The sequence below is a fragment of the Ursus maritimus genome, unplaced genomic scaffold (assembly GCF_017311325.1).
Source record: "Ursus maritimus isolate PB19 unplaced genomic scaffold, ASM1731132v1 scaffold_12, whole genome shotgun sequence".
In the NCBI taxonomy this organism is placed as follows: domain Eukaryota; kingdom Metazoa; phylum Chordata; class Mammalia; order Carnivora; family Ursidae; genus Ursus; species Ursus maritimus.
In genome coordinates, this window is record NW_024423564.1 from 13,562,609 (window position 1) to 13,580,922 (window position 18,314).

The 18,314-nt window shown below is 54.6% G+C and overlaps 1 protein-coding gene across 2 annotated transcripts in view; it reads right to left on the reverse strand.

Annotated features, from left to right (window-relative positions):
• The window catches only part of SLC6A17 (solute carrier family 6 member 17), a 29,861-nt gene that overhangs the window by 11,040 nt on the left and 507 nt on the right, over positions 1 to 18,314 (reverse strand). For both annotated transcript variants that reach the window (XM_040626680.1, XM_040626679.1), the window contains exons 1-5: positions 18,110 to 18,314; positions 13,483 to 13,640; positions 11,870 to 11,996; positions 10,930 to 11,111; positions 9,149 to 9,259 (exon numbers count right to left, since the gene is read on the reverse strand). The exon at positions 18,110 to 18,314 is cut by the window's right edge and continues 507 nt beyond it. In XM_040626680.1, the coding sequence (XP_040482614.1) occupies positions 9,149 to 9,259; positions 10,930 to 11,111; positions 11,870 to 11,996; positions 13,483 to 13,640; positions 18,110 to 18,314 (783 nt within the window). The remainder of the gene's footprint in view (positions 1 to 9,148; positions 9,260 to 10,929; positions 11,112 to 11,869; positions 11,997 to 13,482; positions 13,641 to 18,109) is intronic.

Genomic DNA, 18,314 nt, shown 5'->3' on the forward strand with positions numbered 1-18,314 from the left:
ATTATTTGTATGTTAAGATTGTATTTGCTGTTCTTTCGCCATTCTTTTTTTTTTTTTTTTAAGATTTTATTTATTCATTCGACAGACAGAGAGACAGCCAGCGAGAGAGGGAACACAGGCAGGGGGAGTGGGAGAGGAAGAAGCAGGCTCCCAGTGGAGGAGCCTGATGCGGGGCTCGATCCCAGAACGCTGGGATCACGCCCTGAGCCGAAGGCAGACGCTTAATGACTGAACCACCCAGACGCCCCTCTTTCCCCATTCTTAAAAATTATGGAACATTTATTATAAAATGTACAAAAGTGGAGAGGCTACTATAACGAACCCCCATGCACCCATCACTCATTTTCAACAGCTACCAACATAGGGCCAATCTGGTCTCCTCTACACCCCCAGTTCCCATCCCTAGATTATTTTGAGAAAAATTGGTGGATCCAAATCTGATATTAATGAGGCCCCAGGAAAGAATCTGACGGCGCCAAAACTTGACCTTTGAGAAGAGTGCCCTGTGTGAGCAGCCCCTGAGCACCCTTCCCGGTGGGGCTTGGAGGGGTTTCATCGCCGACGGAGATGACCAGATGATCTCATCTGGGGGTAAAGTGAGTCAGACACCTTTAGGATTCAATGCTTCTTGTTCCTTGAATTTAAAGGGGCTCTATCAGGACTTCTGAAGTGCTGGTGCCTAATTCCAACAAGGTCCCAGGGGCGCCTGGGTGGTTTAGTTGGTTAAGCGTCTGCCTTCAGCTCAGGTCACGATCTCAGGGTCCTGGGATCAAGTCCTGTATCGGGCTCCCTGCTCAGCAGGGAGTCTGCTTCTCCCTCTGCCCTCTGCTCCTGCTCTCTCACTCTCTCTCAAATAAATAAATAAAATCATTTTAAAAATCAAAAGAAAACAAAGGGGCTCTATCAGGATTTCTGGGGTGCTGGTGCATAATTCTAACACAGTCCTGATCATAGTATCCAAGAGGACGAACCCATGGCCAGACCTCCGGAAGCCCAATGTCCTTGCCAAACATCAGGATGTGACTGCAAGAGGAGAGGTGGGAAGTGGGCTCTCCCCACCACAGACGAAGCTCACACCCTCCTCGGGGGTGGGAGAGATGCCCTGAAACAGCAAGGACTTCCTGCCACCTCTTTGACACAACGGCTGAGTCACTTCCTCACACAGAGAACAAGGTGTTTCACGCGTTTGACTCAGCAGCACGAAGATGCTTTCGGAATCCACAAGCAGCTCCTGAGCTCCCGGCCTGACCCGGTGCACGACCGGAGCACATGCCCTTGCTTCTCGGCCCTGCTGGGCACCTGCCGGGGCACGAGCCATCAGGGCCACGAGACACCAGATGGCACTGGAGCGCCGGGTTCCCACTGCCCAAGAACAGTGTCACCTTCACGAGGGACAGAATAATAATCACTAAGGCCAGGAGCAGCCGTCCGTGCTCTCCTGACAAGGCCGTCAGGGAGCTACCATGGTTCGCCCCATCTTGCAGCTGAGGAAATGGAGTGAGCTCCCCAGGGATCTTGCCCTCGGACCACAGAGTGATGAGCTGGGATCCGAACCAGCCTCTGGCAACAAGGCTGGCCTGCCCTGGTCGTCCTGCCCAGAAGCCCTCCTCTGCTCGTGGGGGCCAAGGAGCTCTGCCACTGCCCTCTGCCCCTGGGTCTTCAGTGCCTCCCGGGACCCCACTTCTCCAAGGGTGAACGCGCACCCTGACCCAGGAGGCCTGGTCGGGCTCACTGGTGAAGACCGCTCCCGCGTCTAGACCCCAGAGGTCAAAGCAAGAGGCAGACGCCAAAGGTACACGCAGCACAGGTTGTGCGGGCCCCACCCCTGAAGACTGTGCGGCTTTCATCTCAACCAGTGACACGGGACTTCAAGCTCAAAGGACACACAAAGGCACAGGAAGGCCTCCTTCCCCCACGCTGTATCCAGACACTCGATTCCTCTTCACTAGACGTGACCATGATATCTGCTGCTTACATGCCCTTCCGGTGATATTTCATGGGTCTATCAGTGACACACGCACCAGCATACATATCTACGACAGTGTGTATTCCTCCCCTTTCTCCCCTACTGTCCACACCGGAGAGGTCCGCCGCCGTGCCCCAGTCTTGACACTTCCTCATCGTGAGGAGTTGGGAACCCACAGAGTTCTGGGGCTCCTGGCAAGCTGCCCTCACGGCCCCTGCCCACTCTCAGCCTCGTTCCCACAGTCTGCCCAAGGGACGCCTGAGCCTGGTCCCTCGGTCCCGGGACCCTGTTTACCTTGGCTGCTGCAAGGAGCCCACGACTCCTGGTTTGTCCTTCATCTGGACTTTATCTCAGGGTGGCTGGGTCTGTCCCCAGCTCTGACTCGAGCTCTGCCCCTCCCTAACTGCCTGCACCCTGCCACCAGGCCCCTCAGAACCGCTGGGAGCTTTCAAGAGCGATTACTACCTGGATACCATGCCCATGACCCTGACTAGCCAGTCTGGGGCTGGAGTCTGGTTAGTCAGGTGCGCCTGCAGCCGAGCCTTCCCCTGCAGCCCTCCCGGGTGAAGGCTGTTCTCGCACACGCCCGTGCTGCCACTGGGCCTGGAGGTGGACGGGGTGCTGCCCGTTCCCCCGGGTCATCACTCCTATTCCACGGTTCCCTCTCTCTGTCCCGCTTTACTGCCATCAGAATTCTCGGTCCCTCTTAACTCCCTTGCCACCTCTCTCCATGGTCGTCCCTTGTCATCGGGACCTTGGACGAGTTATTTAACTTCCCTGTGGGTCGGTTTCCCCACGCGCAAAATGGCAAGGATAACTTCTGCCTCCAGGGTCACGATGAGCTTTAAATGAGCTGATGTACGTAAGGTAAACGTCACAGTGCCCGGCACCCAGTAAGCACCGTCCCCTGCAAAGCACAGGATCGTTCCAAGAACCCCTCGCCGTGGGAAAGACCCAGCTTTCGGAGGCGTGAAAGAGGGGGAACTGTCCAGCTTGGAACCGGAGAACTGTTAGCTTCGCCATGCTGGCTGACTGTGCCGCGCACCCGTGCCTTTGACCGTCAGGGTGCCTCCCCCCCCGCCGCCCCCACCGTGCTGCACGCATTCCCTGTCCCCTGCACCCCCACCTCACACTCACTCCTCCTTAGGCCCCCACCACCCCTCCACTGTTCCGACTTTCCACCGAAGCCCTCACTTCCTCCTTCCCAGGAACAAACGACACAGGGGGAAGAGAGCTCCCGCAATGAGCCGCTCCTCGCCACCGCTCCTCGCCACCGCTCCTCGGCCGCCAGCATCGGCGCCCACAGGCTGGCTCTCGCCTCCTGTTTCTGTCCGCTCCTCCAGCTGGGCACCGGGTCCCACCTCGCCTGCTCACTCAAAGGCTCTGGTCCCCTCCACCCAATCGCATCGATTTCCCACTCTGTGCTGGATTTTTGAAAAGTGTATGATTTAACGGTTTTTAGGCTATCGCGGAGTTGTGCAGCAATCCCCACAAGCAATTTAGAACGTCTTCAGCAGCCCGAAAAGAAAGTCCATATGCATTAACAGTCACTCCCCATTCCTCCCCCAGCCTCCCCACAAACCCAGCCCGAAGCAACCTCTAGTCTGCTTTCTGTCTCTACTGATTCGCCTGTGCTGGACATTTCACATAAAGGGAATCACACGATACGTGGTCTTTCGTGACTGGCTTCTTTCACTTAGCGTGATGTGTTCAGGGTTCATCCGTGTTGTAGCAGGTGACAGTACGTCATTCCCACTTATGGCCTAATAATCTCCCATCAGATAAAATCCAATTGATTTTTCCATTCATCAGTTCACGGACATTTGAGTGGCTTCTACTTTTTGGCTCTTATGAACAATGCTGCCATGAACATTTGTGTACGAGTTCTCGTTGAACGTGTTTTTGGTTCTCTTGGAAATGCACCTAGGAGTGGAATTGCTGGATCATATGCTAACACCCTTGGTCCTGTGGCCCTCTCCAGTTTCCACCCATTTCCCATTTCTCTGCTCCCCTGTATAGCAAAACTCCTGAAAACCAGTGGTCTTTACCACTTGTCTCCAATTCCTCATGTCCCATTTTCCCTTGGACCCCACCACTCTCAGACTTTGTCCCCAGTACTCCACCAAAACAGCTCTTGTCCAGCTCACCAAGGACCCCTCTGCTACCAGGTGCACTGCTCACTTCTCAGTGCTCACCGCCTGACCTCTCAGCAGCTTCGGACATACTGACCCTTCAGTCCTTAAAGCAGTTCCTCCGCTGTGCCTCTGGGATCAACGTATCCACGTCTCTCCCCCCTTCCTCCACCCCCTCTTCCTTCTCTTCCTCCTCTTTCTCCTCCTCCTCCTCCCACATTGGCTGCCCTTCCCCCAACCTCTAAATGCTGAGCCCTGGTGCTCAGTCCTCTTCTCTATGTTCATTCTACAGGTGGCTATCACTAGGCCACAGCTTGAAATTCTCTGATTCCCAAATTTATGTTCCCACCTGACCTGCAGACTCATCTGTCCAACTGTCTACTCAACATCTCCACTTGGTTATCTTTTTTTAAGATTTTATTTATTATTTATTTGACAGAGAGAGAGAGAGCGCACAAACACAAGCAGGGGGAGAGGCAGAGGGAGAGGGAGGCTCGATCCCAGGACCTTGGGATCATGACCTGAGCCAAAGGCAGATACTTAATGGACTGAGCCACCCAGGCACCCCCCTACGTGGATATTTATTAGATGTTTTAGACCTGCCACGTCCAAAACACTAGTCTTGAACCTGTTCCTCTCACCATCTGCCCTCGTCTCCATAAATGTCAACTCCATGCTCCTAGGTACTCAGGCAAAAGACCTTGGAGTTATCCTTGACCATTCTCTTTCTCTTGCCCCTCAGGTCCAATCCAACAGCAAATCTTGTTGACCCTACTTCCTAAATGTGTCCTCAATTCAACCACTTCTCATTCCTCCCATTGTCATCACCTGGGCTCAAATCGCAGTCACCTCTCACCTGGACAAATTCTAGAAGCTGGATGGAGTCTCCTGGCAGGTCTTCCCGTTCCACCCGTGCTCCCTCAGATTCTCTATGGCAGCCAGAGGGGTCCTTCACAGACAGTAGTCAGATCACGTTGCTCCCCTGCTCAGAACCTCTAATGGCTCCCGTTTCACCCAGAGTAAACACCGAAGTCCTACCTGGCTCACAAGACCCTTGTGATCTGGCTCCCACCACCTCCTTAACCACATGTCCTTACTCTCTCCCCTCCCATTCCAGATTTACTAGTCTCCTTGAAGCGGATGCCAGACACATCCAATCTCAAGGCCTTTTTGTTTATTGCGCCCTACGGAATGGAATGTGCTGCTCCCAGATATCCCCACAGCCTGCTCCCCCACCTCCCACGTCTTTACTCAAATGCCACTTTCTCAGGGAGAAATGAATGCTAGCTGAAGCAACCCCTCTCCCTGGTGTCCCTAAGCCTCCTTTCTCTGTTTTAGTTTTCTCCTTAGCAATACCACCCAACAACTCCTTAATCTTATATTGGCTGTCTCCCTCAAATACAAGATCCAGGAGGGTTGGGAAGTTTGTCTGCTTGGTTCATGGCTGCGTCCCAGGACCCACAACAGAGCGAGGAACATAACAGCATCCAGCGAACCTTTGCTGAATGAAGGGATAAATGAATGATGGGCATTCGGGTTGTTTTCAGTCTTTTGCCACTAAAACATAGGCTGTAATGACCAATACTGTGCACAGATCATTTTGCTTGTGAGTGAATATATCTGTAGGACAAGTACCTGGGAGTGGAATTGCTGGGCCAAAGGACATGAACAGTTGTAATTTTGATAAACATTTACCAAAAGTTTTGGTGGGGAGAAGTCTACCATAATCAACGACTTTGTGCTGAGCAAGTCACATGGTGAATTCTGGGGCACTCCATGCTGACTTAGGTTTTTCACTGGATGGAAAGAAAGTAATCAGGAGAGAAGTTGCCCGAGGAATCCAAGAACTTAATTAGCCATCAACATGAGTTACTGTCCCATCAAAGATGTTGTGGGTCATCATGGTATCCTGGCCACATTGCGTTTGTCACACACTCAGTTACGGCTTGAGGGCATGGACTGAAAGGCCAGATCCTATGGCTTGGATTATTTCTGATGTTGGAAGACTTTATAAGGGGACATTCAGCATATCCATGGAGAGCCTATGCTTTTTTCAAGTGGATCCGGAGACGCCCTGGCCAAAAATCTTCATGGACTCTGCCATGGCTGCCAAATGGCATGATCGCTGGAGATTTCATCCATATTGTGGTCAATATAAATGGAGCAGTGCACAGCTTGGGCAGCTGTGGGCAATGATCTTAGCATTCGATAGCACCGTTCTAGGTCAAGAACTTGAAATGGTTCCAGGGTTCCTCATATCTCACCAATCCTGTGCTTGGAACAGTCACGGCTCTGCAACAGCAGTCTGCCGTGTACGGACGGTCAGACGACTGTTTCTGAGAGTGGATCCGCTCTTTTGTGGATGGCTTGGATTGCTTTGTATGTAGGAGCCTCACCCATCCATCATCACTCACTTTACCTGCAGCACAGGCTGTGAAGGGGATCCTTACTGGGAGAGTCTGGCCTTTGAGGCCCTTAGGCCTCCCCTTCCCTGTGCAGAACATCCATCCAAGGTCAAGGCCAGGAGCTTCCCCATAGAGCTGCTCAGTGAGCAAGATCTCCAGAGGAGCCCACAAGCTCTATCCAGACTGAAAGTCACAAGAGCTAGATGGGCCAAGGGCCACACCTGCTGGGGCTTGGTAACCTGGCTCCTCCAGGGCCTTCTGGGTTCAGTTTCTTTAAACTTCACCTCAGGGAGGCTTTGGCCCCCACAGATGCTAAAGTGGAATCACACCATTTCCTAAACATCCAGGAAAAGGTTTTGGAAAGGAGTGTCCTCTATTGTTCCAAATGCACGTCCGCCATCTTGCATCCAGCTGATTGGCAAAAATGGAAGTCTGAGAAACGTGGAGCCGCCGAGGCTCTCCTGTACAGCTGGTGGGGGTGGTGACCGCGGCCGCCATTTTGAAGAGCAATTTGGCCACCATCTAGCAAAACGGAAAGTATGCATACCCTTCGAGATAGCAATTCCACTCCTAAAGACAGACACCCTTGGGAAAACTGTGCACGTGAAGACCTGTGTAATAATGTCTCCTGTAGCATTACGAGCCACGGCGAGAGCTGGAAACAACGTTCACGATCCTCACGTAGAGAAAGAACAAACGCAGTTTAGTGCCAGCGGGGACGACGATACAGCAGGGAAGATGGATGTATTAGAGCTGCAAACAGCACTATACATAGATCTCAGGCAACAGCGTCGAGCAAAAATAAAAGCTAAAACAAATCACAGGAAGTTGCGTATAATACGGTGCCACTTACGTAAAGTTTGCGAGTACCAAGTACGCACAAATGCGATCCGCTGTGGACGCATACGCATACGTGTATTACGAGTTTTAAGAAATGCATTAAGAGGATACATCCCAAATTCAGGACAGTGCTTATCTTTGGGGGAGGGAAGCCATGGGATCAGGGCAGACTCTAAGGGTACTTTTATGTCCTCTGTAATATTTTATGACCTCTCTGATGTTTATTATATTATGATGTATGTGTTTACATGCCTGAGATATTGCATGATTAAACAGATGTTTTAGGGTGTTGGCATCAAATGGGGGGCGGTACTGTGTGCGCTGGGACCAGAAGCCAATCTCGTGAATCCATCCCATGCTGGGCTCCCTCCACATGGACGCCACGAAGGGGCCCACCCCTCTGGAGAGCTGGGTGAATCTCCCCATTTATGAGCATCTCCAGAGTATATCGTTTCCTCACAAAGTCCAGTAAAATATAACTGAAAGACTCAAGCGAAAACGTTAGACTGAACATTCTAGAAATACAGTTGAAGTCATTCACAAAAACCACTGGCTTTCTTCTCATGGCCGTTTCCTCCCAAAACGTACCAGGTTTGCACTTTTTCTCCTTTGTCAGACACCACATGTTCACAGCACCCTCATGTCAGGCATGTGGCTCGGGAGGCACACTCGTGGCTCAGGAGATCCACTAAGCGCTTCCTGAAGGGGCCTCCATGGCGGTAAGCCTCAGATGTCATATCTAAGAACGTCGGGGGCCAGTGTATTTCCTATCTGATGAATATGAGTGGTGTGTGTCTTACCACTGATCTGGAGTCTTCTCCCTGTGTCATCTGTATGAGCTTCCTGTGTGAGCACCGGTGTGGGTGAGCACGCATGTGACACGGCCTTGTTGAGGGCCGAGGTTGAGGGCCTCAAGATGGTGGCGTTCTGACCCATGTCCGCAGCCTGGAGTCTCACCGATGAGCTGACTGCTTGCTGATCGGCCGGCACTTGGAGGTGGGCCTCTCCAGTCTCCCCAGCTGGGGTTACTCATGTGCGTTGCTTGGGACACCTTGAAGGGCATCCCAATCTGCATTCGAAATCCCCTTATTCCTCAGGGGACCAGCTCATGCCAACTGTGGCCAGGGGGGAACAGGGAGGCCAGGCCACGTGGTGGCAAAGACCGCCATCAAGAAACCTGCGTGTACACACATCAGATGCCTGTGGCCCTGCGACAGCCCTGTGCAATGTGCACAGTGGTCCCCCACTGGGCTATGGGGGGGGATGAAATGAGAGAAGGTGTGGTTGGATTTGGTGAGGGTAAAATCACGCCCCGCGTGGTTTATGATCCTGAACAAAACTGTAATGCTGTTCCCCTGATGTGGGTACAAGCGGGGATTCCCGGCAGGGAGCTACCTTTTCTTAGGCATCTTCTTGGTTCCCGCTGTCACAGATCTGTTGAAACCACCAGTGCTCCTGGCCCCCGTGCCCCAGCCAAACCTGCCTCCCACCATGGCCTCAAGCGTGCCCAATGCTTCTCCACACTTGCTCCTGCGGTTCCTTTGACTGCGATGTTCGACGGCCATTCATGGAAACAGGATCTGCTCCCGGGTCATCCCCTCCCTGAAGTTTCTCCTGATTTCACCCAAATTGATGTGCTGTCTCTCTCATTGGAACCTTGAGGCCAGGTGCATGCCCCTGCCCCAGTGCATGCCTCCAGGGGCCCGTGACGACTGCCTGACACATGACAGGTCTTCGATGAGTGCTAAACTGCGGGATGCTGGCCGGGCCCAGCGGAGCTGTCGGTGTCCCCCCCAGACCCTTACCTTGGGGGTGAACATGTGTAGGATGCCATCGACGGCCCCTCGTAGCAGCAACCCCCGGACCAGGAAGCAGGCGAGCACCACGTAGGGGAAGAGGGAGCTGAAATACATCACCTACAGAGAGGACAGGGACTCACCATGGGGCAGAGTGCCTCCTGTGGCTGGCACCCCTCTCCCCGCTCACAGCTGGGGCATCCCCCTCCCCGCTCACAGCTGGAGCACACGAACCTCCTCTGATGGCAGCAGAAAGAAGCCCTGGGACCCCCGGGCACAGGGCCAAACCCACCGCACGCCTGGCATTGAGCCGAGGCAGAAGCGGGAGCGCAGACAAGCTGGAGTCAGCATGGCTGTGCCTCGGGCTAGCTTCCCCCTTTCAAGAGCGGGCAGGCCTGGGCCTGCAGCCTCCCCGCCCCCAAGGGCCACCAAGGGGGTAAGGAAGCCTCTCCTCTCCTTCCCTCACTTTTTCATGTCTCATGCCTGCTTTCCCATCCCTGACTCCAGTGGCCCCCCTCGGGCTCTCCCCTGTCCTTAAAGCTCCTTTGACAGGAGGCATCCGGGAGGGGACAAGACATGACTCCCAAGCCAAAACATCAGAAAAGGTCCTGCCTCTTGTGATTATACATTGCGCGTTGTTTTCTAGCATGTGCATTTCTTGCACATTTCTGTATCCCCCTGGGCCTGGCAGAGAGCCACACAGGAAGGAGACTTTCACGGAATGTTTGCTGCACCGAAACAAATCGAGGGCCGCTTGGGCGGGATGGTGTTGAAGGTGTAAGAGCGATGTGTCCAAAGCAGGAGCACCTGAGCTCTGATCCTGGCTCTACCATTTACCTACCGTGTGACCTTGACCTATTCACTTGTGCCTCCATTTGCACATCTATAAAATGGGTGTAAGGCTTCCTAACTCCTAAGGTTGTTGTGGACCAAAAGCGTTCGTACGTGTGGCAGTGCCTGATAAGTGCCCTCAAGTGTCAGCTACTATTTTGGCCTGCGGAGAAGGAAGAGGTGGTGGCCGAGAACACTCTACCTTCCCAATGCTTAGCCTACTCGAGGAGTCCGTTATAGAACACAGCCGAGTCTCCTGTTCCAGCTCTGGGACCCGCTGTGTGGCTGTGTGATCTCAGGGGAGGGGCTTTCCCCACTCCGGGCCTCAGTTTCCTCATCTGTAGAATGAGGGTCTCTCATATCCTTTCCAGCCCTGGCAGTCCATGAATACTGGTACATGACAAAGAAGAAAGGGCCCCTGCTTGAAGGGGGTGTGTGGGTTTGGCTGGGCTGTGCCCTGAGAAAGCAGTGAAGAGCCCACCCCAGAGGCCCCAAGACCCCTTCACTCACAGCACCTGCCTGCTCAAGGCGCCCTTTAGTTTACCCATGGTGAGCTGCGATTTCCACCAAAAAGCTCTCAGAGCAGGCTCTTCTAGGGCTTTTGCTTGGGATCCTAAGGGGCTAGGACCTAGACGAATGTCCCTGGGTCCATTCTCCTAGCTTTCTTTCTCTTTAAAGTCTGCCGAGCAGGCCTGAGGTATCTGAGCACAGAGGTGGCTGGGGGGTCAAAGCACTGATTTTCCATAAGCCCCTGCCTAGCCACTCCTGGTGGGCCGTTCCCAGGGAACAGTGACGCAGCTGTGATACTCCCATCACCCCCACGGGGGGCCTGTGTCATCCTGAGCCATCCAGAGGCCAAGCCCACTCAATAGACCCTGCGTGCCGTGACCCAGGGTCCTCGGCCCCCCTGCCCGCCATGCTCCACTGTGGCCCCTGGTGGGACTCCCTTGCTGACTCACCTTCCCCGAGGACTGGATGCCCTTGACGACAGCCATACCCACGATGCTCCAGGCCACCAGCAGGCACAGGGTCATCTTCCAGTTGAGGCCGCCGCTCTCGGAGATGGAGTTGGATATGTCCAAGGCCTCTCGGTACCAGAAGTAGGTGGTGGCTGAGCTCTTCTCACACTCTGCCTCCACCACTGGAACGGCAGCCACGGCCACGGGGCCTCAGGCAGGGTTGTGGGGCTTCCCCCTCTGCCTGCTCCACCTCCCCTCCCCCCCCACCCCCCCGACCCCCACCCCGGGCAGCCGCGGGTAGCAGGGAGGGGCTGGGCTCCTTCTGGGCTAGCTGAGATCTGGCAGACCCTGAGGACTCCAGACGGGGCTCCAGATGGGGCCCGGGAGGCTTCGGGACACACGGATCTGGATGAATTCCCACACGTGCCACCCCCTGCCCGCCTCCGTCCGTGGAGGGCAGCAAGGATTAGGCGGAACTGGCCTCCAGTTCCTTGGGAGAGGTCCCGAGCTAGAATCCAGACATGCGGTTTCTCATCCCAGATCCTGGTGCACACATAAGAAAGTCACTTCTGGACCTCAGCTTACCCCTCTGTGAGGTGGGATAAATCATCCAGCCTTTTACAAGACTGGCATGCAAATGAAGGCTGTTGCCAGAGGATGGTATTCGAGTAACACGGGGTCGTGGATAACAACTCAACAAAAGCTATGCTTTCCAGAGTTTTTCCCTACACTCATTTCATTCAATCCCCCTAAGAACTCCATGGAACAGGTTGGCAAGGGCCACCAGAACAGGAAATGAGGATCAGAGAGGGTAGGGGTCTTATTCAGGGTGACACAAATCCCAAATTTGTGCCTAAGCCTCTGAGGCTCCTTCAGCCCTTTCCTGGGACGGGCTGGCTGGGGTCTCCAGGGGGTCCTACTCAGGAGGTCCTGTACTTGCCTGCCACAGTCCCATTCCTGGTGACAGGACACTCGCTCCAGGGCAGCGGGTACTGGAAGGACTTGAAGAAGTAGAAGATGCTCCATCCGATAATCACGTTATAATACAGCCCAACAAAGAGGCAGACCTGGGGACAAGGGTCCACGGTGGGGGGAGGGGCCTGAAGGCCGCACCTCCACCCCACCCCCACCCCTGTCCAAGGCCCAAGGCCCAGGCTCCGGCTGACCACACACGACACTGCGCAGTCCTGCAGGAGGAGGAGGAGGAGGAGGAGGACGGAGGAGGCATGGGCTCTGAGGGCTCCTCCTAATCCCCCGCTCATCTGGTATTCAGGGAATCCACAAAGGAATGTTCCAGATATGAAAGATCTCTCCTTTAAGCAATGAACTCTTAAAATGTTAATCCTTTCCAGTTTGAAATTCCTCTAAGATGCTTCAAGCATTTCCCCATCATTTCCTGATGACTCCGGATGACAGTTCCAGAGCTGCCCTCCGGGACCGTGGAGGCCGGCACAGCTTTCGCCTGGGCAGATGACAGCCCCGGACTGCCATGCTCCTGAGGTGCCGCGGACCCTCCTGACTGGTGTCTTATGTCCTCCCTCCTCTCAGGACCCCGCCCTCTCTTTGGTACCGGCAGCAGCCTGCGCCCAGAAAGATGCCACTTCTCGTGTCTGAGAACCACAATCACTAGCCTTGGTAGAATTCTATTTGAGATAGGAATGCATAGATTCGGACGGAGGGTTCGAGAGGTTTCTCAGAAAGCAATGCTTTTCCACAGAGGGATCTGCTGCACGCGCTCTGGATGCCCAGAGGCCCCTTCCACCTCCAGGGGCCCAGCTCTGTTAGGCTGATCAGTGTGAGAGCTGAGGGCCCCTTGCTGCCTCAATGTCACCCGAGCCCTGGTGTGCAGGAGCAGACACTCCTGTGGCACCTCGATGGGAACATAGATGGAGAGAGACCTCCACTTCCTTCACTTGGCCACTGTCAGGCCGAGCGGAGACCCACTCACACTCATGGGTATACACATGGCCAGCCCCAGCTGCGGATGCTGTATTTGGCCATGTCAACCAGGGCAGAGCTAAAGCGCAGCAGGACTGGGGGGAGCTACATAGACCCTTCCCCAGTCTCTGCCCGAGGCAGGTTTGGGCTGGTCCCTTCCAGTCTGAGACCTTCTCCAACTCTGTTCCCGTGCCTAGCAAACTGGCAATGCGATGTCATGTCTCAGGGCGGCCTTTTCTGGGCTACACACCCACCCAATTCAAATACTCTTCCATCAAGGAAAGAGGAAGGGCGTCCCTCACGCAGGGCTGATGGGCTGGTAAGCACACAGAGGTATCCGGGATGGTCCACGTGTGTGCAGAGAACTCGGGCTGAGATGTCCCAGCCTTTCCTCCTTGATAACAACTCCAACTGTTATATCCTGCCTCAGGCAGCACAGTTCACTTTCAGTGTGGGAAATGCGTGGCCCTGAGATGCCAGCTGGAAGCGACTCTCATGCAGAGGGTCTCCCTCCCTGCCCTTGACCCGGCCCAAGGCTCTGGTCTGCAAGCCCCATCCCCAGGAGCGGCCCCTCGGCTGGCTGGTTCCCGCGCCCAGCGCCGGCCCCGGACTCACGATGCAGCTGGAGAAGCCGATGCCCCCCAGGCGGGGACACACGTAGTGCCACACGCCGATGCTGCCACGGCGGATCCTCTGGCCCACGGCCAGCTCCAAGAAGAAGAGTGGGATCCCGATGATGACCAGCAGCACGAGGTAGGGCACCAGGTAGGCACCTGGGGACGAGGGAGGAGTGTCAGAGCGTGTCTGGAGCACGGCCCCAGGGTGAGGGAGGACAGCCACGTCCTACAGTCTGGCCCACACCTCTGACCATCCTCAGACTGCTCCCAGGCCCTGGGCTCCTCCAGGAGTGGTCTGGCTGCTCTGTGTGACCCACCACACACTGGCCACCCAGAACCCCCTTCTTCCCCTTCACTCCCCTGATCTGAAACGCGGAGGGAGGGCTGCTCGCAAGGTTAGATTCAGAGACAGACAGATGCTGTGCTGTCTCTCACGTCAAGTCCCGCACAGACCCGTTCGCCACACATACCGTGTGGACACCTGTTCACTCCCCATCCTGCCCCCAGAGAAGCAGCCCCGGATGGAGTGGGCCCTGCTCACTTGCCCCCCGGAAGCACAGACCCCAAGCACGACCTTCCCCGCATCTGTGACAGATGCTGACGCCGCAGACCGGGCAGCTCCGGGGAAGCAGAGCTTGGAAACTCTCCAGGGAGAGACGGTCTGACCGGCACCACCATTAATCTACAGCTAATTGGGAGGAACGAGAGAGAGAAATTAGCAGTTCAGAAAAGCATAGCCGGGAGGATCATAATGGATAGACAGAATGGATCTTGATAAAGATTCCAGATGATAAATTAAACTCGCTGTCCCTGGCCTCACTGCAGACACAATCTCAATTCCAAGTGACAGGGCGTTTAGCAGGAGAATTAAAATCGTGTCTGGACACAGTCGAGTGATCTCTGCTGAGAGCTGTGCCAGCAACCTAGTCCTGTTAGCAAAGCCGCCAGACAGCCCCAGCCACCAGGGCCCCGGTGGTCACCCAGCACCCCAGACCAAGCCTTGCTGGCTGGGAGTATCCAGAAGACCCCCAGCCATACACGGCTCTGCCCCCCAAAACACGACATTCTACATGTATCCAATCTTCGAAAGAAACCTGGGGGATCAGGCATTTCCTGGGCACAGGACCTGGCCATTGGCAACAGTTAGGGATTTATCACGGGTCTACCCTGCGCCAGGCATGTGCAGTGGGGGGAACTGGGGGCAAAAGAAAGCACAGCCGCTATCCCAGGATAGCTCACAATCTGGAAGGCGGGACCCGCAGGTTCACGTGAGCAAGGTCAGCACATGTACACACACACACACACACACACGCCCACGCACACAGTCACAGAGAGCCGAGGGAGGGGTCAGGGTCCAACAGAACCAACCAGGAAAGGCTTCCAGGGGCGGTAGCCCACCCAGCCTTATACGACAGCATCTAATTCATTAAACACACACCTACACACGGCCACACGTACACATAAGTTCAACTTGGCCCTAACAAGCAGCACCATCCTGGCACTAAAAGGAGGGGAGGCCTGAAGGACTCCTGGTTCTGTCTCTTGGTCTTGGGTTCTGGGAAACGAAAGAGGAGACACGTGACGTGCAGAAAAGCAAAGGGACATGGCCTCACTGGTTTCGTATTTTAGCCATATCCCCTTGGGTGGGGCAAAACGTGCAGGGAGGTGGGTTTCGGGGTGTCCGAAGGGTAGGCTGGCATCTTCTGGGAAGGCTTCTCTCCTCTCCCCAAAGAACCAGGGAGAACCTCCACAGATGTCCTGTCCTCAGCAAAGGCTGGCCACGGGCAAGCCGCCACCTGCCACTGGGGCTGGTGGCCTGAGTCGGGCCCAGGGCACAGACTTGGCTGCCGCTCTCCTCACCACGCCACAGCCCCGCCATGTACAGCTCTCAGGGGCTGGGGTCCGGGTGGGGATTTTTGGCTAGGCAGAGGGACGTTTTCTTATCAACCCTTGTTGAAATCATTTGGAAATGCACCCTCTCCCACCTTCAAAAATACAATTTGGAGACACAACTGGATCCCCTTTGATATTTCAGTGACTTGCGGGAACTTTGGGTCCTCCCTCTGAACAGCTGGGAGCACTGTTCAGGGTGTCAGGCTCTAGGAAGCTGGACTGTGGCATCTCTGAGGCCTGCTGGGTCTCTACAGTCTCCATCTCGGTCTATACTCTGGGTCTTGCTTCTAGCAAACCCTGAGGTCATTTCTGGGATTTGAAAGACCACCTGGGTCTCAGCCTGACCCGGACCTCCTGGGCCTGAATCCTGGCTCTGCCACTTACTAGCTGTGTGACTTTGGGCCAATTCCTTGACCTCTCTGTGCCACTTTTGGTCATCACTATGAAGAGGATTCATTCGGCAGAACCACACGAAACCGCTGATACATGGCCATCTTTGACTCGGAAAAACACTAATTTCACAGGCTTCGATGCTACCCCTCGCACGGGGCTGCTATGAGGATGACACGAGTTATTTCGCCCCAGTTGGCACTTGATGAACATTTGCCTCTTTTTCATAAAAATCAGTAGGAAAACAAAAAACAAAAAATAAGTGGACTAAGAGAACGCAGATTAAAGAAACCGTCAGCCTCGAGTGGACCTAAGCGGTGTTCCAGAACACCCACCCGAATTTAAGCCAAGTTTGACCGGCTCCCCCACGGCTCAAAACCACAGAGCGGCCTCTCTCCAACCAGTGTTCTCCTTCCTGTATCTGAAATAGGATCATTTGCCTCCTTCCAAAAATCACTGGGATGACTTACCGTAATACCCATAGAATACAGGAGAGTTCAAGACAGAGACAAAAAGGGATTCTAGGAATCAGAGAGGATGGAAGAAGGAACGAGGAATGGAGAGCTCAGAATCCTGAGCGCTAACAATGCTTGTCTTCTGGGGGTTGTCCGCGGTGCCCGGCACTAGGCCGATGCGCTGGTGGCACCATGAACAGGAAAGCTTTGGCTTCTGCCCCAGGGAGGGGGGGTGTTGGGGAGAGGGACTCTGATTCAGCTCCCAGAGCCCAGGCAGAGCTGGCCATCTAAGCCCCAAAGGACAAGGTTAGAGGTTCCTGGCTGGAGTCCCCAGAGGCGACGTGTCCTCTGAATTCACCAAGGATGTCTCTTGTCAGCATCTCTCAGCACATAAGAAAAGCACACACTTAGATTTGAATCTTTGCTTTGGGCTGGTCTTGTATCAACTCAGTGACCTGAGTCTGGCCATGCCACCCAGACCAAAAGCTCTAACTGGCGGTTATTGATTGATTGATTGATTGATTGAGGCAGGGGGCAGGGAAGACCCTTCAAAGCCTGGAGAGCATATGGTAAATAGACCATGCTCTACTGGAAAGATAAAAATCTTCTGGACTCAGTTACACTGGCTTGAGGGGCCATTCTCACTGCGTGCCCTTCAACAGAATTTGGAAAGGAGGGGAAACCTCCAGCCAGACTTGGCCTCTGGGCCAGAGAGAGTGTGTTCTGGAGAGGAGGGAGTATCCCTGAATGGGGCTGCATCTCTGGGAGAGGCTCTGTGGCCAGAGTCCCACGGAGCAGAGACAGAATGAGTCAGGTTAAAATGCCTACAAAGCTGTGGCCACCCATCAGGCTAGAATGTGGCAGTCCCAGGCCACGGGGACTAAAAGGCACAAGGGCTCTCTGCTGGTTCATGTCACTTTCCCAGGACCAGGTGTCCCAGCTTGTAAATATCATTGTCTTCAGCCAGCTAAGTTTTTCTCTTTATTTTCTGCTCGTTTTCCCCTGGTTTCAAAACAAATTACCTTTGGAACATTCCAGCCTGCCTCAGAGGGGCAGGGGGATAAGGCCCGGGGGCTGCTACCCGGGCTTGATACCAGGGGCAAGATCCTCTAGGTGGATTAAAACGCAGGGGGTAGTGTAAGGCCCCCTCCTATCTGGGAGGCAGCAGCAGGCGTACTCAGACGCCAGGGGCAAGCTGTCCAGGTTAGAATCCTTACTTTATCACTAGCTGTGTGACCTTGAGCAAGTCATCTAACCTCTCTGTGCCTCGCTTTTGCAGTCTCTACCATGAGGATAATAACTCCTTCCTCACACAGGACGTAGGGGGAATCAATGGTTGAAGTGTACGAAATTGGTGTTTTGGTTGTTCCAAGACACTCAAATATCAGCAGTTTCATGCATTTCAGCCTAATATCCCGTAAGCGTTAAACAGTGCCTGGCACCTGGCAAGCATTTAATTAGAATGGCCCGCCGCTGTTCTTAACTATGCATCGATGTTATGCATTCTACGCTGTTAAGCATTCTACACGTAAAGCTCATTTAATCCTCCCCACTCTGCCGCGAGGCAGGATCTACTCTTATTCCCATTTTACAGACGAGGAGCAGAGAGATGCAGAGAGATCGAGCAACTTGCACGCGGTGTGGCAGGGCTGACCGTCTGCGTCGGGGTCTGCCCACAGGCAGTCCAGGGTCAGAGCCTGTGTTCTTATTATCACCGCGCCTGACGGCCTCCCTGCCGCTGTTAACCATTGGCTATTTCTAGGGAGCCTTTCTCTAGAAACCCGAGCTCCACCCTCCAAGAGCCCCAAATCTGCATCAGCAAAAGGGTGCTCCTTTTCACCGGCCCGTCGGCAGGGCACCGTCGGGGCAAGCAGGGCCGCGTCTTACCGCCTCCATTTTTCTGGCACAGGTAGGGGAACCTCCAGATGTTGCCCAGGCCCACGGAGAAGCCAATCTGGGCCAGGATGTACTGCAGCTTGCTGTTCCAGGCCGGCCGGTCCTCGGCGTCCAGCTCGTCCTCCGCCGCCTTCTGCTTGCCGCCCACCTCGCCCGCCACGTTCAGGATACTCTGCTTGTAGTCTACCGGCTCCTC